At 47.3% G+C, this 22,497-nt stretch overlaps 1 protein-coding gene across 6 annotated transcripts in view; it reads left to right on the top strand.

Moving 5' to 3' along the window:
- Positions 1-22,497, top strand: part of KLHL3 (kelch like family member 3) — a 65,324-nt gene that overhangs the window by 36,589 nt on the left and 6,238 nt on the right. For all 6 annotated transcript variants that reach the window (XM_029997765.2, XM_041119290.1, XM_029997764.1 and 3 more), the window contains 8 exons: positions 2,852-3,014; positions 6,018-6,127; positions 11,075-11,191; positions 12,212-12,361; positions 14,998-15,115; positions 15,860-16,057; positions 16,899-17,000; positions 19,663-19,791. In XM_029997765.2, coding sequence (XP_029853625.1) covers positions 2,852-3,014; positions 6,018-6,127; positions 11,075-11,191; positions 12,212-12,361; positions 14,998-15,115; positions 15,860-16,057; positions 16,899-17,000; positions 19,663-19,791 — 1,087 coding nt within the window. The remainder of the gene's footprint in view (positions 1-2,851; positions 3,015-6,017; positions 6,128-11,074; positions 11,192-12,211; positions 12,362-14,997; positions 15,116-15,859; positions 16,058-16,898; positions 17,001-19,662; positions 19,792-22,497) is intronic.

Below are 22,497 nucleotides of genomic sequence, written 5' to 3' on the forward strand. Positions count from 1 at the left end.
TTCACCCCAGGTGGAGCATTTAAGTAGAAGCACCGTTGTTCACCCTCTGCACTGCCTGGTAGCAGTTGGGGAGTGATAAAGCCTAATTGCCTTCCTTGCGCTGAAAAGCCACATTACAGTAATGTAGTTTTATCTCCACTACTTGTGCGGTTTAGAGCTGTTCATTTAAAACTGAGCATTTAACCTGCCTGCAAGCACACGATCGGCTTGTCTCTCTGGTCACGGATTCCCCTGGGAGGGTGCTTGGGAGCCGTCTCCCTGTTTGGGCAGATGTGCAGTCCCAGCTGTGGCCCTGGATGTGCTGCTGAGGATTACAGCCAGTACTCTTATTTGGCTTCTGCTTTGACTAAATTGTCAAAGCTGCTTATAAGCTTTAATACATCCTCTGCCTTGGGGAAATGCTCCTCTTCCAGTTTTGCAGAGGAGGAATGGTGTAGGTTAACTTTTGGCCAAGGTTACCTGGAGGGCTCTGTCAGAGCAGGGAACTAAACCCCATCTCTGAAGTCCAGCGTTAATGCCCTGCCTATTGAATGAACCTTACAGCAACTCAGAGCGCTTTTGGCTGAAAGATGTTCCCGGTTCAGAGACATCAAAGGTTTATGAAAGTATTTAATTGCACAGGCAATGTTGTGTAAAACTTGAGATTGGTACAGAGTGTACAGAGTGAGAGAGCACAGCTTGCGAACTAGATGGTTATGGCTATATATATATATATATATACACCCCCCATAGCTGAGGTTCTGGACGTAACTTATTTAGCAAAGAAGTCAGTCTCAGTAGTAATACAGAAAATTTTGATATAGTTTCAAAAGACGATTGCGCTTTGGTATGGAGGCCAATCTGGTAGAGAAGCCAGCTCTCTGTAAATCATTCGCGGTGGTTGGAGTTCAAATATTAAGAGCCAAATCCAGAGCCAAGTGAGTAACTTGCCTGGATATTAATGGGGTTGCAGTTTGGTCCTGCTGCATGTTTAGGCAGGGCATTTCCTCTTGTTATTTCTAAAGGAAACAGACTTTGTGCTAGCGGATATCCTTTGCTTGCTTTTTGCTTTCCCTGGTAAAAACAAGATGAGTGGCGAGATGTTCAGCTGGGAAATAAGAAAGAGAAAATCCACTCATCTCTTGATAGGCTATTTATATCCTACTTCTGAAAAGTATTATATGATAATGCCCCGTTCCCAATAACTGCAGTGGTGTAAGGCTCCTTCTACCTTGCCCTCTCAAGCCAGCACGAGGCCGTAATAGCAGTACTAGGATGTCCAGGGGGCTGTAGCGTGAGGGTATTAGTGATGGTAGTGAGTACCTTCTGTTTTGGAGGCAATATCCCAAAACACTCAAGGTAAGCAGCCCACCTGCATTTGCAGGCATGCACGCTGGATGGGTGGGGGGTGCATGGAGGAAGCTCTGGCTGGTATATGGCCAGAGATGGTTTGCAGAGAGTCTGAATTCATTACCCACAACCCTTATGCAGCTCAGGTGCTCACCTTTCTGCTGATAGAAGGAGATGGTTCAGCTAGAAAGAAAGTGGTTCACAGCTAGGTTTCAAAAATGGGAGAGCATTGCTACCTTGATTTAATCAAAACCGCAAACTATCTCCTCCTGGCATCAAGAGGCTTGGGCCAAAATGGGCTCCCAGGTTAATTGAGTTCTTTTTTTTAATCGTTGCCTGTTGAGGCGGCTGCTTGGCAGCAGTCAGACACCATATAGCTGGGCTGCAGCTGAAATGTGTCAGTGGCTTAGAAAAGACCTGGGGCAGGCTGCGAGAGTCCTGTCCTGATGTGGAACGGCACTGGGGACGGGTGGGCAGGGGCAGGGAGGGGACATCTTTTTCCCCTCCCTGCCATCAAGATCCAGGGAGGCGAATGCTGTTAACCTATTTGTTTTGTTTAACAGCCGCTTGGTTTTTTTGAGTTGGAAATAATTTTCCGGAAATCTGTGCTGAGATGGTGAGCACAGATGCCCAGTTAGAAGGACATGTGTGGAGCAGCCAGAGCTTCGGGAGAGCTGGGATAAGACACATCTGCAATTGCTGTACGACATAAGAAAGGAAGTAGCTGATGTCATGGGCTGTAACATCCCGACCGACTATATTTTCTGTTTCCTGTCCCGCTCACTGGCCTCAAAGGTGGTTTTTCCAGCAGATGTCGCATTCCTGATCCACTTCTGTCTCCCTTTTCTGCACTTAGTTTTGTAGATACAAAGCCGTACCTCATTTTCAGATGATGCAGTCATGAACCACAAGTGTCCGCAGCATTTTGTGTGAATGAAAATGAGGGCTGTTGATTTGAATAGTTGGCCCCATCTTTCCTGAGGGCCTTGCTGTTACCAAAACCTGCTTGAGCTTCTGTGAACTCCCTCTCTTACCTGGCAGTTTGGGCACCCTGCTCACAAGCCAACGTGGTTTTGTTGGAAATAAGAAAGTTCAAGGTTTTGAGGAGTGCTGGGCTGCTGTGGGCTTTGAATGTGATGGTAATGCATATAAACAACATAAGCTCTTCAGGGAAAAAACAGAATAAAAATCTTTGTGCAGGACCCACCTGCAGCAAAGCCAGAAATTCAGGTGCATCTGTGGTTGCTTGTGCTTTGTCCTCCCTTTACCTGCCTTGAGGTCTTGTGGGGAGAAGATGTGAGGAGAAGAGCTCCACTTTTAGCCCAGCGTGGGATAGCCGTTTCCAGCTCTCGGAGCACGGATTGGGATCTTCTGCATACAGATAGTGCTAAAACTTTAACCTTCTTTCTGGTACCCCACAGGGATGTGTCCCTGTCCGAAGCGGAATTGCATCTAATTTGTGCAAGCTGTGAATCAAACTTTCTTTGTTGTTAAGTCTAATTCCCCTTTCTTGCCTTTGCAGGTTTTGTTGCCAGCTGCTAGTTTATTGCAATTGATGGATGTTAGAAAAAACTGCTGTGACTTTCTTCAGTCCCAGCTGCATCCCACGAACTGCCTTGGAATCCGAGCTTTTGCCGATGTGCACGCGTGTACCGAACTGCTGCAGCAGGCAAATGCCTACGCAGGTGAGGGAAGGGTCACCCGTTTGTTGAGTTAAACCTGCTTCCAGGTACAGCGACGCGTAGGTTGAGCAAGATCAGCACATCCTGGTTGGTCTTTTCAGGCTTCTAGTATTAGAACAGGGAAGGGAATACTTTCTGGGGCTGTAGACTTGTCACTTTCTGTGATGCTGCAACTTGTGAAATGTGGTTTGGTCACAGAGGAACACCTAAGGAGGTAAAAAAACCTGATCCTCTGGATCGCAGCCCACAAAATAGTTCCTTAGTATGTTCCTAGTAAGCTCTTTGGCTGCGGGTTGAACAGCAGAGTGTTGGTGTGCTGGTGTCCTCCCCGCATACACTGCCCCGTGAGAGTGGTAGGCAATGCTGGGGATTTGTGCATTCTAGGAATAAATGGCACCAGGTGAAATTAAGTCTTGTGGGTGGGAGTGGGAACACTCAGCTAAAATTGTCATGCAGTTTGAGTCTCTGATCTGTGGAGGAATGGCCACTTACCCCAAGGGTAGATAGGCTCTTGTTTCCTTGAGAGTGGATGTGTTTGGTCGCAATCAGTAGGTGCAGGCATTGGCTTTCAGCATTTCTCCTCTGTGTTGTAAATATAAAGCTGTTCCAAGCGGCCCCACGCTCTTAACTCCCTAGCACTTTCCAGTCTTCTCTGGCAGAGTTGCCCTTGACCTCTGCTTGGGGGAAGCTGGTAGTTTTCTCAGTTTGTTTTTCTGCTTTTCTATCTATTTGTATAGGGAAAAATACACCTGCTGTCTCCCAGAGCACCTGCTCTGTTTTGCAGTATTTTCCTTGGTATGGTTTTGTCCTTAATTGGACCATAAGTAGGCTTGGTGGAATAAAAATGTGCCCACCAAGTCCTCCCCTATTCTCCTGCAAATAAAAGTAAAACCTTTTCAGCTGCTCTGGCTGTATTATCCCCTGGAGGAAAAGGCACCCTGGAAGGAATGGTTAATTGTATAAAGGCTTGCTTGTAATATCTCATTATCCTTGCTTCCAGGCCCTGTTTAATCTTTAACCCAACAAGCAGTGCATTCACTGTACATTTATTTGGTTGTTTGGCAATTAGAAAGTCTGCTTTGTTGTTTTATTGGCCTTCATAAGTCCCAGTTAGTACAACAGCCCATGTAATGTTAATGGAACTCCATTAATAAAAATGCCATTAAAATTCTTTTCACTATATTGTTTATGTAACAGCATTAAACCAAGACAGAAGTCCCCAAGCTCAAGAGTCTGTGCGTGCATGAGCTCAGTTACTTGAGAAATGCTTAGTTCTGGCCAATGCATAACTTTAGTAGGTGGAGGAGCCTTCTTGATGCAACAAGTTGCTTTATTAAAATCAGTAAATATTTTTACTTGCTTCCAACTAATAACGAGATCAAATCCCTTTCCTACTGCCAGACGCCAGTCCAGAATGAATAGGAGTTTGTGTCCAGAAGTCAGAGTGCATCCAGCTTACTGTGTGGGGAACGTTTCCTGCTTCTCAACTATTTAAGGCCAGAAGAGTTCATTAGATCTTATATATGATTGCCAGCATAAGAGAGTATTAAAATTTATCCAGATACTGCTATTTTTAGTCAGAGCCTTTAGCCTAGCTGTGGTGTTTTGGTCCCCATTAGACCAAGTAGGGTCCGTGGTTGGGGAGGGCCAAGTGCCCTCTGCAGCAGCAGCACTGGGGAGGAGTTGTTCAGGTGCGATCTCCAAGGAGCTCCTCTCTGGAAGTCACGCCAGCTTGTGTCCCTGTGGTGCTGCTTTTTGGCAGGCAAAGCACTTTGCAGATGTGAAAACTAGAGGCAGATCTTGCTGCGGAGGGAGCTCTTTGGATACATCGAGTCTGAGCTTCTCAAAGCCAAAGGACTAGAGCTTGAAAAAAGCTGCTTCAGATAAAGTGTCTGAGATTCGTGTTTCTGTATTTCAACCAAAGATAAATGGGACTCAGCAAATGGCAGGTGAGATTAAATTGGCATGTATACGTAACAAATGTTTGCAAAACTTAAATTGTCTGCAACTGGCTAACAACGGTTTTGACCTAGAAATTATTTTTTAGAAAGTAATTCTTTCCTAGTGCCCTTTGGCTAGATGTAAAGCTTGACAGATTTGATGGTCCTTTTTGGACCTGTGTTGCAATCGGTCATAATTCTTCCCGTTTGGGATTATAAGCAGTGATGCGTATTTTGTTTTCAAGTGGCTCCCAAAGTTACAGCATGGAGGGATTTGGAAGCCAAAAGGGAGAAAAATAAATTTGTACAGTTGCAGACTTAAGTGGAAAGGGGCAAAGCTGCTGGGGAAGATGGGTGCTGAGGGTTTGGAGCAGGAGAAAGGTTAAATTTACACATTTGGGGGAAAGAAGTAAAAGGTGGAAGGAGAGAAGGAGAGCTGATCCCATGTGCGTGCGTGGGACGCGGATCCCCGTTGCTCGTCTCTCTGTGTGCCCCCTCGCACATACAGATTCAGCTGGGTGCCCTGGGATCCCTCACTGTTTGCCGCTGAGCGTATGCACCAAACTGACTGTTTGGCTGATTCATGTTAAAGATGGGCTTTCCTTTGAATACCTACAAATATCAAGGACCCTTGCTGGAGTCTCTCATTCAGGTGTTGGGCAGATCTGATTCTATCTAGCTTGTTGAAGTGGGCAAGAACTGAATCTCAAAGTGGTCAGGTTATTTACTACTTCAGAAGGGCATTGGCACTTTTCTCAATTGCCACTTCTAATCATATTTGCCACTGGAAGGTACTTAGTGGCTTTGCAGAAAGTTCGGTTCCCATTTAGTGTCATTTATGAAAGCGTCTCATGGGGCTTGTGTTACTTGAAATACCATCAAATGTCTTTAACCTGCTCTGAGACTATTTTCTGTTTCTGTTCCGCCATGCAGTCACAGCATATCATTTGTCTTGGGTGCTCACAGCTGTAGTAATAGCGGTTCTCTGAATGCTGTAGTCCTTCCATTGACTTAAAGCATGGATTTCATTATAATTTTCTGTTCCCCCTTTTCATTTGTTGAACAGAGCAGCACTTTCCTGAGGTGATGCTAGGAGAAGAATTTCTTAGCCTTAGTCTGGACCAGGTTTGCAGTTTAATATCAAGTGACAAGCTCACAGTCTCCTCTGAAGAAAAGGTACAGTAAATTGTATAGCAACAGTGAATGTAAGAATGCTGGAATGTTTCTAGACCTTACATCAGGAATTGTTCTCATGTTATGCTCTTTAGGGGCCATTTTCCAACAGCGATCACGTGGAAAGGAAAATTAAAAATAATGTGAATCCTAAAACCACATAAAAATGACCTTCACTTGGTTGTTCTTTGCAGGAAGTAATGATTCTCAGATCCATATCACTTCCAAAAGCCCTGGGGGCCAGAACCGAATACCTTCCCTCTCTGGAAAACTAGGAACCTCTCATCTGCTGTTGTGTAAAGCTCTTATTACCTGCTGTAAAACCTCAAAAAAAGCTGAATTTCATTAGGCCAGGGAGGAGTATTGGCTTCTGTTGCGTGTCGGCCAAAACAACTAAAGGAGGCCCGCAAACGAAAAGAAGGAAGGAGACACGTTCCTAGCATCATCGGTGTTTTTAATGGGAGAGGGGAAAAAAGGCACCGGTTGATGTTGTTTTGTGGCTGAAAGGTTCAGCACGTCCTGTGTAGCGTGTAGTCCTGGGAAGGAGGGTGTCCGGTGCTTACGGTACTTGGTGAACACCAGGACCAGCCCCTTTCTCTGGTGTGGGCTTCTTGCATGACCTGCAGCAGGTTTTTGGGGAGAGGTACGTGCCTCGAGTCCTTCAGCTCACCTCCCAATTGTCGCTATGGGGAGAATGGACCCTGGTGGGACGCCACAGGAGAGCTTGAGGGTTCTGTGGCTCGTAACTTCAGGACCCTTGTCGAATGCCCGCGTTTTGGTGGGATGAGGCTGGACCCGGGTGTGCCGGGTGCCGCTGGTCAGGCTGCACATCCAGGCGTGGGCACCCATCCTGCTCGGCCCCTCTGGGCTGCGGACACACGGGCGCTCGGGACCGTAGGGGACCGTAAAGCTTGCCAGAAAACCTGCACCGCGTGAGGTACGAACGCAGTGAGGCTTCATTCGGATCCTGAGCCAGCAAACCCGGAGGCTCCGGGAGCGTGTTTCCGCAGGCGTGGGGCTGGCGTGGGCGTCTCGGCGGGGTGCTGCGAGGTGCCGCGCAGGCAGGGCCAGAAAGGGAAAAAAACACATGGCGTGAACTCGCGGCAGAATCGCTTTGCATGAGCCAAGCAGCCTGCAAAGGGAAGTGCAAGTTTAGTAACCAATTTTTCCAGTCCTGTGCAGCATTGTTAAAAAGCTTTTATTGGCCTTGTGCCCAGAGAAATCAAAGTACTCCCTCCCTCATCTGAGCTTTATACAATCAAAACCAGTATTTCTTTAGCTGATTGTAAAAGTTGAGAATGCAGGGCAGTGGAAGGAAATGTGAGCATAAGCTGCACGTTCAAAACAACAGATACGAGTAGCAGGAGAAAGGCAGGGAAGGGGACTGGAGCATAAACATGAAATACGTGCTGGAGTCCAAAGAAGTGCTGAAAATTGAGGACAGACTCGTAGGCTGCTGTTTTATGTTAGCTCCATGACAGACAAGCAGTTTTCCTGACCTTTATTCTTCCTATCTGCTAATGTATGAGAAATATATTGTAAAAAAATAAATATGTATATATAAAAAAGTATATATATGTGTGTGTGTATATCTATACATACACACACATATATCTATGTGTATGCACGTGCACATGTGATGGGTAGATAATATTTTAAGCAACAAGATGTTGTAAGTAGGCAAATACTTCAAACATCTGAGAGCTAAATTGTCACAGCCAGATTTCACGAGAGGCTTTCTCGTTCCCATTCTTCCTGTGTCTCATACATGTACCGCAGCCTGTGAGCCGGAGCGTTGCCAGCTCTGGGTCATTGGGAAGTTTTATAGCTGAGTCCTGCCAGGGCCAGAAGGTAACAAGGCGACGGAGGAAAATATTGCCCTTACAATTCTTCAGGGCATGTGTGCCCAAGAGCTTGTGTGTTCTCCCCTTCCTCTGCTACCCACCAACTAATACCAACTGGCCTGATAAAATATATTCTTTATCTCCACAAATTTTGGCATGCTTATGGCATCCCCTAGGTCATCAGAATTACAAAAACTGTCTGCTACCACAGAAATCTATTTTAATTGTAAAATGGTGACAATGTTTCCCTGTTATTCAAAGATTATCCTCCTTTCTCTCCCTCTCCCCCTTGCTGTTGCCAGCCTCTGCAGTTGCACAGGCCCTTTCAGCCTAAGGCAAAGGTTTATTTTGGTCCCTGCCTGCTCTTTTTGCTATAGCCGAGTACTTTGAAAACAGTTTTATCAATGCTTTCTGTACCTGACCTAATTGGCTCTTTAACTGCAATGATGCATGCAAGCAAGGAAAAACTATAAAAAAAAATATGTTTATTCATATTTACTAATGATGTGTGGAAAGGAGGGGCTTCCAGCCCTTGAGAAGGGGCTCCTGCCAACTCAGAACAGTGACGAAAGAAATTTTTAAAAGGGTTGGGATTTTTGGATTGGGGATTTTACACAGAGTCCAGTAATCGACTCATCGCCTCATGCCGCTAATGTGCAGTAGAAGCTGACACACAGTTTGGTCCTCAGTCCTGGGAGCATCTAACAACTGGATTTTTGGCTGAAGAGACTGGGAAAACATCTGGGCTTGCTCTTTGCTTAGGTAGTGTGCAGAAAGGGGATATTCCAGGCTTTTAGCCTTCTGCTCCATAGAGTGGGAAATCTGTTTCTCCCAAGCTCGGGACTGCTCCTACAGCCAGGCAGGTGCCAGCCGCTAACTCAGCCCGTGCCTCTGCTCTAAATAAAGCTGTGTGGGTAACTGCTTCGTTTCATCACACCCCGTCGGCAGGTCGTGCGTGGCTGGAAAAACCCGTCTCCTGGGGGAGCGGCAGCAGCTGCTCGGGGTCTGCAGCGGGCACAGCGTGCGGAGGGAGGGTATGGCAGTAGTGGAAACAGATGTGGCCTTTAAATAGAGATATTGCTGTCTTGGATTAAGATTTTTTTCCCCCTTCTCATAAAATTAGGAATCAGAGCCAACGGAAGGTGCCAGAGTCTGATTTTTTTTTTTTTTAAATTCTGTTATTTTTAGAGTAGGCGCAGCAGGGTAGCATCAGTGTACGCCTAACTCGGGAGCAGTCTCCAGCACCGAGGAAGCAGTTTATTACTTGTGCACATTTGCTTTACCTTCCTTTAAGACTTGTTCACTGGCATCTCGGTCTGTAGCTGGGTATGTCCCGGTCCTGTGACCTGTTCTGTAGCTCAGCATTTGTGCAGAAGAGGTTAATGAAAAGCAAGTTTGTTGGCTAAACATTTGCTTTATGCTCCTTCCATGCTCATTTGCAATTAAAAATCTCGTAACAACCTAGTTTCTACTTTAAATGCCTTGTAGCCAAAGTGAAATTGTTTGGTTTTTTATTTATTTTCATTTTAAAATAGTTAAAGGTTCTGCAGTACTTATTTTCCTCTGTGTTCGCTGGGGTTTGATGACACGGCCCCCTGTTGCGTTGCTTAAATCCTCACTGCAGTGTCCTGAATTCCAAACGGTTCAGCAGGAGCATTTGTTGGCATAGGAAATGAGGCTGATGCTTTACTGTTTTTCTGAAGTATATAGTTTAGCCTAAGAGGAGGAAACCCCTTTCCGCTCTGCCTCTCCTTTGTGGGAGGACACAAATACATTTGCCAGCGACAATTGGGGACCGAGAGATGGTGCCCTTGGTTCTGGTTGATTTTGTCAAATTAGTGACCTTGGACCAAACAAAATGGTTTCCTGGGAAGTGATGGGAGGGATGGAAAGAAAGAAAGAAAAATATCCGTGCAAATTGGCCTGGCCATTTGGTGACCCCGGAGGGAAATTTAAACCAAGGGCACTTGCTGAGTGTGCTGGGGCGAAGGGCCAGCGATGCTTTTCGGGGGAAGCACGGGATGGCCGGGATCTGTGGGAGAGAGGGCTGTGCTCAGCTCCCCCACCCCGAGTAACTGGGTAGCGAGAGCACTTGGGGAATTTTGCCTGTAGATGTGAGTTAAGGGTCGGAATTTAATTCTGACTCTGTGGGGGAACTCCACTGCAATGATCCAGATCCTGCCGTGCAGCATCTGAGACTGCACCGGCCCCTCTCCTTGCCTTGCTGGGTGTTTCGGGAAGCCTTTCCCACTCCTGGCGACGTTTTTAGGCTTTTCTTCTGGGAGGAGCGAGGCTCACAGTTACGTGAGCAGATGCATATTCGTGCAGGAGCCCACGTAGGACGCTTCTGCCCGCGTCTGTTCGTCGTGCAGGGCTCTGCGTGGCTCCTGCTGCATGGGGTTGTTTGTGAGCAGTTCGTCACGGAGTCAAAGTTTGGATGCTTATCTGAACCGGTTGGATCTGGGAGGAAAACTAGGTTTTGGTTCAGACTAGAAGTCCAGCGTGCCCTTATTTCCCAGCTGGAGTATCCGAGTATTTTTAGCAGTGAAATGCATGCAGTGCAGAGGCTCCCTGGCTGCAGGCAGGGGTTTTCCTGCGTGTGTGGTGAACTTGTCCTGAAGACTTCTTGTTTTTTTTTCTTTTGAGGGGTGGAACTGGTGCGGTGATTAAATATGATGGTGAGCATAGTGATTTACTGTGTGGCCAGACTCCTCTGGGAGGGGAGATCTCTGTTATCAGGAGTAATCGTTGTGGCTGATTTCTTGAATAAAGTCCAGTGCAAATGTCAGCAGGCTAATTAAGTTTCCTGGCTGCCTTCCAGTACTAATGTCCAAGAGGTGTATGATTGTCCTGGACACATGCTTAAGCTTTGAGAGTGGTACAGCACATCTAGATGTGAAGTTGCTTATTAATATGCATGGTCAGTTCACCTCTTTGCTACCGTGGTGCTTGTGCTCTGTGCACAGTCACGACTTTTTCATCTGTTTGATAGAGATCTTGCACCTCCTTCCTTCGATATTGTAAAATCACAAGGCTTCTGATTTTGGGTAGATAACTGTGCAAACCAGTTCCCTCTTCTCAGTTTAATTGTACTTTATCTGTGTAGGTCTTTGAAGCGGTTATTTCTTGGATAAATTATGAGAAGGAATCTCGCTTAGAGCACATGGCTAAACTGATGGAGCACGTTCGCCTGCCCCTTCTGCCCAGAGATTACCTTGTACAGGTTAGTCTGCAAATAAGTCATTAATACTTGCACGTAAGCTGCTGGTAGCTCCTTACACAATGGCTTGGCTGTTTGTGTCTGAGATGGGTAATTTGGCATGTCACTGAGCCTGTAAACAGAGGAATAAAAGGAAAAACTGGGTGGACTCTGAAATCAATGTGTGTGTGTGCAGAAACCTTCTTGTAAATGTGACCCGTGCTCTGCCAGTCAGGGCCGAGAGCAGACCTCCTGCCCCTCTTGGCGGAAGCATTTAGAAGTTAGTATCTTGGGGTTTTTCACCTTGAAAATACCCGGGTGGTGGTGGTACAGGCTTGTGCAGTTTTTTTCCCTAATGCACAGGTAAATTTAGCTTGGTAAAAACACGTCACGTGTGATAATTTTGGCTTAAGATGTGTTCTGCGCATAGAGATGGGGCTCTGTGACTGGCAGGTGAGATGCTCTCTGACTTAGAGGTTGTTCTTGATGAGTTAATTCCTGGGATCTGGGCCTTGATAACGAGCTGAGAATCCCCAAAGAAGGGGTTGGCATATGGGCTCTTTGACTCCTATGCTTTTATCATGTGTCTAAAAAAATCAATACAATTGAAATAAAATTGGTATTCACAAGATGAACCCATCACATATTTTTTTTTCTCTCAACTATATCTTCTGATCGAGTAAAAGATATTGCCTCTCCTTCAGTTTTCTGACTCAAATAAAAGAAATTACTTATTTTGTACCCAGAGTCCTGGAGAATTCTCCTCTACTGAGTTAAGTGTCTGGCAGAGGGTGGTAAAATCGAGGGAGCACTGCTACTCATGAGTGATATGGGAAAAAACTGAGAAGCTTGAATGTTACTGAGTGTGTTTCTTTGGGAAGAGCTGGAAGTCAGTGTTTGTCTTCTGCATTTTTTTTTTTTTTTTTACGTTGGTACTTTGGAAGAGAAATTCCAGGTTTTGTGTTCTTTCTACAAAACTCTTTGTGACCTGTGCCACCAAATACTTCAGTTTAAATGACCTTTCATGTGTGTGCATGTTCTCAGACAGTTGAAGAAGAAGCTTTAATCAAGAATAACAACACCTGTAAAGACTTCCTTATCGAGGCCATGAAATATCATTTGCTTCCTCTGGATCAAAGGCAACTGATAAAGAATCCCAGAACAAAGCCGAGGACTCCAGTTAGCCTGCCAAAGGTAAGCCGAGTTTGTCGCTTCGTGTCACCTCGCGCCGTATGACTGGTGGCATTTTCTGTCTTTGAAAGGGGTTTGCGTACTTGCCTCGTTACTTCTCACTAACTCCGTGATTGTCCTTTGAAGTCTTTTACTCCCTCTTCTGGTATTGCCTGTGCCCACCGAGGATACATAATTAAGTTGGATAAACTTAGGAGAAGCAATATCTCTGCTCCCAGGGGCGAGGGTCTGCTCTTTGAACCATTTTGTCAGCCACAAGTGGTTTTGTGAGCGGCTCTTGCTCCTGGAGCTGCGGGTTGAGAATCGCCGAGCCGTGGAGCGGCTGCAGGCAGCTGCCTGTAGTGCTCGCAGGGTTGGCGGAGGTTTCTGCTGGCTTCTAGCACTGTCGTGGAGCCCTGCTGAGGAAGGTCGCGGTAGGTGTCTTTCCTTTTCCCGTATCCATAATCGGAAGCCAGGAAAGCAGGAGACAACGGCACACAGACCCATGGGCAGGAAGTCTGAAGCAAATTTCAATAGACTCAAAGCAGCTACTGAATAAATAATCCTTGTTACTCCCCAGGTTTATCCTGCAGGCGTGTGATGCTCTGGCCACCACTTTATTAGTGAAGAAAAAAATGACAACAGAAACTATTTTCCCTCTGCCCTGGAGATAAATGCAGTTTGGCACGATGTCTCACAACAGACTGTCACTTAAGTTACTAATAAGCCTTTCGGAGATTGTAAGACATCAAAACCACAGTGTATTATTTTTCTAAGCACAAATCATAGGGAGCTTGGTTTGTGGGGTGGCGTATGAGATCTGTGCTATGAGGGACTATTCAGATGTTTACATATTGGACTGTCCATCGAGAAATTGTGGTTCTGCAGAGTGTGTCGTGTCGTTTCTGCCTGCTGGTGCTGAGATGAAGTTGGTAGAACGTAGCTTTGGGGGTATCAGGACAGGCTGATGTGACCCTTGTTCAAGGACTAAAGTAGTTAAGGATAAAACGAACAGTGAACGAGCAAGTTCAGAGGTTCTGAACATCTTCTATAGCATGACCTATGAGTACAAACCCAAATGTTCTGCAGGTCTCTCCTCCTTTCTTTTTAACTGTGAAGAAAGGGGAGAAGGTGATGATCTTCCAGCAATCCTGTTACTGAGAAACTTTCATCTGGTCTGTTGGTCCCGCTGATGAGGGATTACCGTCTGCTGTGAAATCTCTTAATTCTGTAATCGTGTGAAGCTCTGCAGCTTTCCATGGAAGACTGTTACACAACTAGTAGTCAGGCTGCTAATTTAGACTCAGTTTGCTTTCTAATGTCACATTCTCATCTTTGTAGATCAAACGGTCCACTATTTTCTTACTCCTCAAATTCTTTAAATTGCTGTCTAGCTCTGTACTTTTAAAGAAACCGTGATTGGGAGTTGAGCTCATTACCCGAGTGACCTCGAGTGACGATCTTATCCCCTCAGCTACTCACAGCCGCCTTGCAGAGGCTAAAGCCAGTTTCCCATCTACTCTTTGACTATATTTGAAACCCAGTTATCTTGCTTCTAGCTCCTCGGCCTTGTAAAAATCAGATTGTCTTGGGCAGCGTTTGCTCCTGCTGATTATTTGTTGTGATAAGGGGAGCAAATCCTCCCTCTTGATAACTGGAGGGTTGAAGGAAATGTGTTCAGAACAAAGTGTGGGTCGAGCTGTGTGTAGGTGCAGGTGGTTTGGACGCTGCCTGTGCACGCGTTGGTTTGCAGTGCCCAGCTGGGGCTCAGCACCGATGGGCCAGCCCTTGAGTGCTGAGCTGCGGGGTCCTGGGACCACTGCCCCTGGGACCACAAGTCAGCGAGTTCGTGGGGAGTTTGTCTTCTGTTGGCAGGCAGGGCAGATTTGGGAAGGACCGCACTGCACGCCATCCAGGTCTTCTCGCTTTTCCACCAGTGACGACTGCTTGCCGTTGCTGGGAAGGGAGTCTGGGGCTGGACGGACCTTTAGTGTGACCCAGCAGAGCAGTTCTTGCACTCCTGAGATTGTCCTTGCTCACGTTCACATAGATCTTCCCTATCTGTAAGGAATTTAGGGTTTAATTACTGGATTTGCATCGATACATGTTGCAGCCAAAAGCCTTAATGAAGCTGACAAATCACTTCCTTCGGCAGCCCAGCACCCCAGGTCGTAATAGTCCTGGTGATTTCCCCGAGTATCATCTTCCCCGCAGGTGGCAATACAGCTGTCAGGTTTTATTTGCTAAGTGGCATCGATTATTTTTAGCACCACCATGGAGATAATGACTAAACAGTGGGCTGGCTGTGGAAATTACGCTGGGATCTTCCTCGCTTAAAAATACTTCTGCAGCGACTCTTGCGTGTGCCGTGGTGCCGAGCGGTTTTGTGTTTTCTGGGGAAATAGGGCAGGTTGCCCACCTCAGAAACGGTGAGGAAGGGTTAACGGGGCTGCCATAGTTAGCGCGCATTAAATTGGAGATGACTTTTTCCCCCTTGGAATAGAATTGACCGAAATAAGTGTCGCTGCAGAGGCTTCTAGTGAGCCTGCAGCATGTTTTTGGCAGCTACTCTTGACCAGGTTGTGGTGATGGTTTCTTTGCAGAGAGCAGCTGCCCGGGCTGGTGTCTGAGGTTTTCTAGCTCTCATCTTCCCTCTCCAGGTGATGATCGTGGTGGGTGGGCAAGCACCCAAAGCCATTCGCAGCGTGGAGTGCTATGATTTTGAGGAGGAGCGGTGGGATCAGGTTGCTGAGCTTCCCTCCCGGCGATGCAGAGCAGGTAACGGGAACTTTTCCTGCAACCTTCTTTGTTTTCCTAGTGCAGCTCTTCAGCGCTGGATGGATGTCCTCAGTCACCCCTTCAACCTTCCCCTGTGCCCCAGGCCTCAAGCAGCTCTTTCTTTTTGCCGTTCCTTCCTCTTCTTTCCCTACAGCCACGTATCCTTCTCGTTCAGGTGGATGCCCTGCTCTCTAGAGGGGTTGCTCCTGCCTGTCGGCCTTCCATAGCCACTGTCTCCCCTTCCTCATCTCTCTCTCCCGGCTGCTCCTCCATCAGCATTTCCCCTCCTCCTCTCATCCCGCTGGCCTGCCAGCCCACAGGCATCCAGTTTTCCTTGCTGGTTTCCTAGGGAAAATCAAAGGAGCTGAGTCAGTCCCTCTGAGTGCTGAGGAGTGGGTGATGGAGAGCAGATCCGTAAGTTGGGAGTGTTCCTCTGAAGATATCTGACAGGGTTGTGAATGTGGATCACCATTTGGTGTTCTCTCTGGCTCAGAAAATTACTCATTCAGGTGGGAAATCCATCTGTCCCTTATGTTGCCGTGTATTTATGTGCATTTCACCTTCCATACGACACGTATGTGTTAGCATACTTGGCTCCAATGCTCTTAACCTGCAGAAAATGCCACAGACTTGCCCACGTTCTCCTCTTCCCTGCTGTCTTACGCACCCTGACAGACGTCTGATGATACTCGCTCCCCAAACTGTTTGTAAAACCTCCGTAAAATCTCTCTCCTCTTTTATCAGGTGTGGTATTTATGGCTGGCAATGTTTATGCCGTCGGGGGCTTTAACGGATCCTTAAGGGTACGGACGGTTGATGTGTACGATGGCGTGAAGGACCAGTGGACATCCATAGCCAGCATGCAGGAAAGACGAAGCACTTTAGGCGCAGCTGTGCTCAATGATCTCCTGTACGCAGTGGGCGGCTTTGATGGCAGCACTGGTAGGTGACTGAGCAAAAACGAGGCAGTGCCTGACCTGAAAAACTGTTTTCAGAGACCCCTGCAAAGACTGCAGAGCTTTAGTGAGGTTCCTGCGCCCTTTCCTCTATGATTTTGTAGAGAAGGAGCCAGAGATTGGGTTTGCTGCGTGTTGTAACTAACTAACCGCGTGCATGTTCTGACCCATCAATAACTGCAGAGAATGTCACCCTAGTGTTTTTTTTTTTCTTTAGTGATACAGTTCTTTCAGTCTCATTCTCTGGATGAATATGCTTTTTCTGGACTGAAAAGGGATTTTTCTTTGTTTAAGTGAAATTTTTCATAGCAACATGAATAAAATGCCAGCAAGGCATCTTATGGGACGTGTGTCCAGGATTTATCTTGGCATAACCGCATGTTTAAATTCACACCTCTGCCTCTGCTGTAGATCTTTGCCACTTGGTTAAGCCCTCAACTAATGAGTTCAGCTGGTGATGAGTACAATGCAAGAGGGTCTGGGGGAGTTTTTAAACCTTTGCATGGACATTTTGTAATGCTTGAAAGGACGTGGGACTTTTGGGCTTGGAATCTGGACTCTGCTCCACCTTGGTGTCCCCAGCACTTTGGAGGGGCAGCAGTCCCTGGGCAGGGGCAATGGGGTAACAATTTTTCCAGCTGCTGAAGAAGTGGCGTTGACACGCTGGTCCCAGCCTGAAAGGCAAGGGACTAGAAAATTGGGATGCAGGAGTGTGGGGGGAATTACGGGCTTGGGAGGAGGTGGAAGGCAGATGAAAGTGCAACACCAATCTTTTTTTCTTCTCTTTTTTTTTAATTAGAAAACCTGTGTATCCCCTTTTTAACTAGGTCTGGCATCAGTTGAGGCCTATAGCTATAAAACCAATGAGTGGTTTTTTGTGGCTCCCATGAACACAAGAAGAAGCAGTGTTGGAGTTGGAGTTGTGGAGGGTAAGAAAATCACCAGCCATTTCCATCAAGCAAACGTTACTGTGCCAAACAGAAGCCTGAACGGTTAAGTGCAATAGGAGGGAACTGCAGGAACTGTTCTCTAGACTAGTTGGTAAAGATTTATTTTATATGACGTAATTGCTGCAGCTTTTTCCATTCTCCTTTTTATCTTAGTGAAAAATCATGTGTAGCTTTCCAAGAGCCTCAGACCCATATCAGCCCAGCCCATGCCTCCTGTGAATGCCATTAAGTGCGCGCAGGTTTCTTTGAATCCTCATTTTTCCTGGGCTGCTTCTGGTCGCTGAAAGCAAATGATATTGTGCAGTGTATGCTGTTGCTATCAGCAGGCTGCGTGGATGGAGTACCCATCACAGAAAAATCTGCTCAGCAAGAGAAACAGGAGCGTAGTTAGTCCCACAGCCCCAAACTGATGGGTTGGCAGGAATACTAAAACCCGTGTTTATTGACATCAGGCTCGCTGGCGTGCACGGCACGCTTTGCTCTGGTTTGTAAACGAGCAGGGACTGACGATAGCAAACGCTGGGCCTGGGCAGGTCGGGGGCGAGGTGGGTGGAGAGGGTGCTTGGAGGGATCGTGGCAATTGTTGGCACCTATGTGTCAGCACCAAACTCGAGTGAGCTGGAACTGAGCAGCTTGGTTTGCATCCAGGAGAAAGAACCTTGTCTTCCTTTAGCAAAATCAATTCTGAAGCAAGTGAAAGGTTTTATTTGACCTTGTCTTTAGCGTGGCATAGCAGTTTCCAATTAGTACAGTGCGGTGCGGCCACTGGCATGAGCCTTCTTATAAACTGTGCTTTGAAGTGGTTTGGTTTGACCTGCTTGAATGGGAAATATGTGAAATGTGTTTATGTACATGAAATGCGCTTATGTGAGAAGAGGAAGGGAGATAGAATAAATAGCGGTGGTTGTGCTAAATTTGCGTGTTTGTTTAAGAAGCAACTCCTTCCAAATTGGCCCATGCTTGTGCAGTGCTGGGCTGCTGACAGTCATTGGGATTTGGTGAAGTGATTTGAATGCAGAACAAACATTAAGTACGTACCTGAGAGATGCATTTCTATGGACAGGTTTTCTACTGGAGACATATGAAATCCTTTTCCTTTGCTTTGTTTGAAAGCGAAAATAAGTGTTGCACATGTTGGAGTCCATGATAAAAAAAAAATGAAGGCACGCGATGGGGAAGGAGAGCTGATTATATTGGTGTAGGAAGCAAGCTGCAGCCTGCAGTTAATCCACAGTGTTCATCTGAACGTGCTGAAGATTGATCTGATGTCTGTGGGTACTGAAAATATCTAATAATTGATGCCAGCCAGGGAACTTTATCTTGTCTTGCTTGGTCTGGCGCTCTTGCCTTGATTCATTGACTAACACGGGACGGGTTGAACCAACAGCACAAATAAGAGTTTGAAATGTTTATAGAGACAGGAAGATGCAGAAGGAGCACAGTCATAAACCTGATCCTTGCAGACCTCTCCTAATGATCACAGCCTGAGGAGGCCATGAGTGGAGCTGAGGGAGAAAGAAAAGAGCGGGCTTGTTCTTGGAGCCTTGCAAACATCAAGGAAAGAGGAGGATGCAAAAGCGTAAGACCGTAGATGATAACTGCTGGTGGGAGTCTCATGTGCCTGCAAAGAATTGCATAGCTCATTTGTGGCCAGGCTCTGCTGGTATGGATTGAAAATTGGTCTTATTCATGGGTTTTGTACAAAAACTTGGGTTAGAGCTTTCCTGCATATTTGTTGAACTTTTTAATGGTTGGTTGTTGTAGTGTCTGGGAGGCCTGGTCTTGAACCAGAATGCCTTTGTGCTAGGTGCTCTAGTAAAGAAGCGCAAAGAAACTGTCTCTGCCCAGAGAGTTTACTGCCTAAATGCAAAACAAGCTGGTAGACGATACAGGGAGACAAGGAGAGAGCGTCAGTCAGGCCTGTGAACAGAGGACATGGTGGAGCATCAGCCTTGTTTCGTGTATGGTGTAGTCCCGTGACATCCGATTGTGCTTGTCTGCTCTCGCTAGGTGGATGTTATTCAGCTTTCCCTGAGTTGAAGTAGGGAGGGACAGATATACCATGCTGTGAGGGTCTCTCGTGGTTATCTTCTGTGTTGGGATCAGTTGGCTTGAGTGAACAGGCTGTACTAGCAGCATTGGTTGGTTTTGATTTGGCCCAGGTTCTTCAAAATCAGGTCTAGGTTTCCATGCAGGTATTATATTAACATAAGAGGCTATTGCATGTTTATTGCTAATGTGATATTGTAATTAATGTACAGTATTGACCTTTGACAGCGCGCCTTGCCTTGTGGCACCTGAACAGGAGGAAGGGCTCGATCAGCAGAACACGGCTTGATGTTACCTATTCTCCTGGGCCAACAAGTCATTTGGAAAAACCTCTGGGCTTTTGGCTTCTAATTAAGCTGTTGTGTTTTGCCGTTTCCTTGTCCTAGTTGACAGCTTTAAAAACAGCCCTGCCTGTCTGCGACTATACTTCAGATCCTTTTGCTAGGATTTTCCCCAGATGTCCCAGCAGGTTTAGGCACATCTCCCAGCGCCTCCCTCAGCCAGGATCTGTCCTCACCGGGGACCGTCAGGTGTGACGGTGACATAAATCAGTCGTAGCCGTAATGCTGATGCCAACGTGTGTCTCTTCCAGGTAAGCTCTATGCCGTGGGGGGTTACGACGGAGCGTCCCGTCAGTGCCTTAGTACCGTCGAGCAGTATAACCCAGCCACGAACGAATGGACCTACGTAGCCGACATGAGCACTCGACGCAGCGGTGCAGGTACTGGCTCCGAGATGTGTTCTTAAGAGCAGATGATCACTGGGTTCTCCTCTGCTCACGGAAGGGAGGGAAAAGTGTGTTTTGGCATTGCTGGGCTGGCAAGTGCAACCTGTTGTTTCACCCCCTTCCCATGAGAGGAAAAACCGTAATTGCTTGGAAGCTCTTAGCAGCTCTCCTGACTTTGTTAAAACCTGCCAAATTGAAATTAATTTCTGGATTAATGAAATAATGTTCAATGTTTCTAAGTAGCCTCGCTAACAGATGCATCTCACTTGTAAGCAAAGAGTTATCTTTCCAAATGGCCAGCTGCAGGCTCAGCCAGGGACTGGAAAGCCAAGCTGCACCTCCTTCTCTCCTATCATTTGGGGGTTGTCAGATGGATTTTTCCTTTTGGATCTTCTCTGAAAGCACCCGGTGGGTGCTTTGCAGCACAAAGCACACCTGCACTGGGTGATGTGCATATCAAGTCAAGGTAACGGAATTCATCTCAAGATTGCCCCTGCTAAGCTAGTTTTTAGTGTAGCTTTTGCTGGCAAGAGTTGGTGATCTGGAGGATTAGAGGAAAGGACATGTTAAAAAAGGATTATATTCTAGTCTTGATGGTTTCTAACTCACTACGTGATGTTAGGCCAGGTAGGCACTCGTCCTCTGTGGCTGTTCCTCTCTGAAAGGGATAAAAGCTCTTATCCATTGCATTTAAAATCACCTTCAGATGAAAGGGAGCGTGTCAGTGTTGGTCCTGTTGCTCCGTGTGTGCAGTGGGTCCTCCCTGGTCTCAAATTGTGCAGTTCTCGTTGTACAACAGCCGAAGTGGCAGCTACCCAGAGGTAGCCAAGCCCGGAGGCTGCCCTTTGCGTGGGGGCTGAAATGACCCCGCAGGTAAAGCTGTGGTGGGAATTTCCTCCTGAGCTGGGCAGCTGAGAGGCTTCTCTCTACGCACCGTCTTTCTTTCCTCGCTCTAATACCTTTCCTGTAACTCCAGGTGAGGCAAATATGGTCACACACTGTTTGAATTCAGTTGAAGAGCTTTTTAGTATCTGCTTGATGCTTAAGCAACGCGACCTTATAGGAGAACAGAATGAGTATCTCGTGTTGTTGACAGCATGTTGAAACACAGCAAAACAGTTTGTGCCTGTCGTGAGATGGATTTTAGTGAATTTGCTTTGTTTGAAACACTCTGCTCCGAGTGCTGCTTTGCAAGTACATCTCCACGTGGCAAGTCCGGTATTAGGAACGCTCTTACTTCCCTGCCAAACAGCCTTGCAATTTTCTCTTCCCAACCTGAAAGCTGAGCTCCTCAAGCTCTGCTTGTCACCCAGCTGCCCCTCCAGCCCGCCCCGGGGAGGGCACTGCCCAGTGCCCCCCCCTCACCACTGATGCTGCGGCACGATCTATATCGTACAGCTCCATAAATGAAACCACGCTTTGAATGAAACCATTGCCGTCCTGGTGCTGACATCTAGCGGAGGTGAGGACGGGTGTCCCCAAGTCCCCGGGGTGACCCCAATCCAGGCAGTGGGCTGTGTGGATGTGTGGGTGCTGCCTGGGTTTGCCGGACCGGCCGGGGTTTTCCCTTTCTCCCTCCTGGCAGGGATGTCCTGTCGGTGTGTGCCCTGTCTGTCTCGCCGCACAGGGAGGCAGTTTTAGGTGGAAAAGCCTTAGAGCGTTTCTGACTCTTTTTGCTCTCCTGCTTGCATAAATTAGTTTACTAATTAAATTATTTCCTAAAAGTATACAATTTTTGCTGACAGTGGAATACACTGCAATGCTAAGGTGCTGCAAACCCAGGCTGCTGGGCTCGGACGCAGTAGGCTTTCCTCACCAGTAAAGTGAGTTCCCACTCCCCAGTCAACTGGGAGGCACCTTGTACAGCTCTGGGGCCAGGACGTACACTGGGATGTGTTCTGCTCTTCCTAAGTGGTGCGTGTTGGAGTACTTCAACCAGACTGAGAATTTGGCCCAGTAAGGTGGATACTTATGGCCTTAGTTAGAGATTAATTCCCAGTGTTGGCCAGAGATGAATCATGAATCCCAATGTCGTGTTGGGATTTCAGCACCTCTTGGTCCAGCGAGAGATGGCTGGTGAAACCCAGCAGTAGCGAGTTAAGAAAATCCGGAGATGAGAGAGTCGACGGTGGTAGACCTGCAGCAGCGTACCTGTCCCCCAGACGGTGGTGTGCCTGCCGGAGCTTTAATTCATCAGTCGGTCTCGGTTAGGTGCTGGCCCGTTTTTGGGTGACGGAGAAGCAAGACTGCTCAGATGGTTTCCCTCCCCGCCTCGTGTTGCCATCCCACAGATGGAGCGTGGCGGCTGCTGTGGTCCGTGCTCCTGCTGACCGTGGCAAGACTCGGAGTAATGTGACACATCGTATTTTTGGGATGTGACACACCACCAGGAAATGTTGCGGTGGCACGGGACCTGCTGAGCCCGGATGGTGCCTGCTGGATCGCTCACCATCGCAGCACTGCTCCTGCGCTCTCCTTTCTCTGCGCCGCACGCGGAAAGATATTTGCACGAGGGCCAACTTGAAAACCCGTTGGTTTTGGGCTGGTGGGACCCCTCTCCTCCCCATGCACGCCTTTCTGGGCCTGTGCCTTTCCCTCGATCGTCAGCACGAGTCCATCTTCAAGGCACAGGGGCCGTCCTGCTGGTTAACGCCCGTGGTTGAAATGATGCAGTTCAGATCTATGTTTCTGTTTTACTGA

This window comes from Aquila chrysaetos, chromosome 22 (genome assembly GCF_900496995.4).
Source record: "Aquila chrysaetos chrysaetos chromosome 22, bAquChr1.4, whole genome shotgun sequence".
Taxonomy (NCBI): domain Eukaryota; kingdom Metazoa; phylum Chordata; class Aves; order Accipitriformes; family Accipitridae; genus Aquila; species Aquila chrysaetos.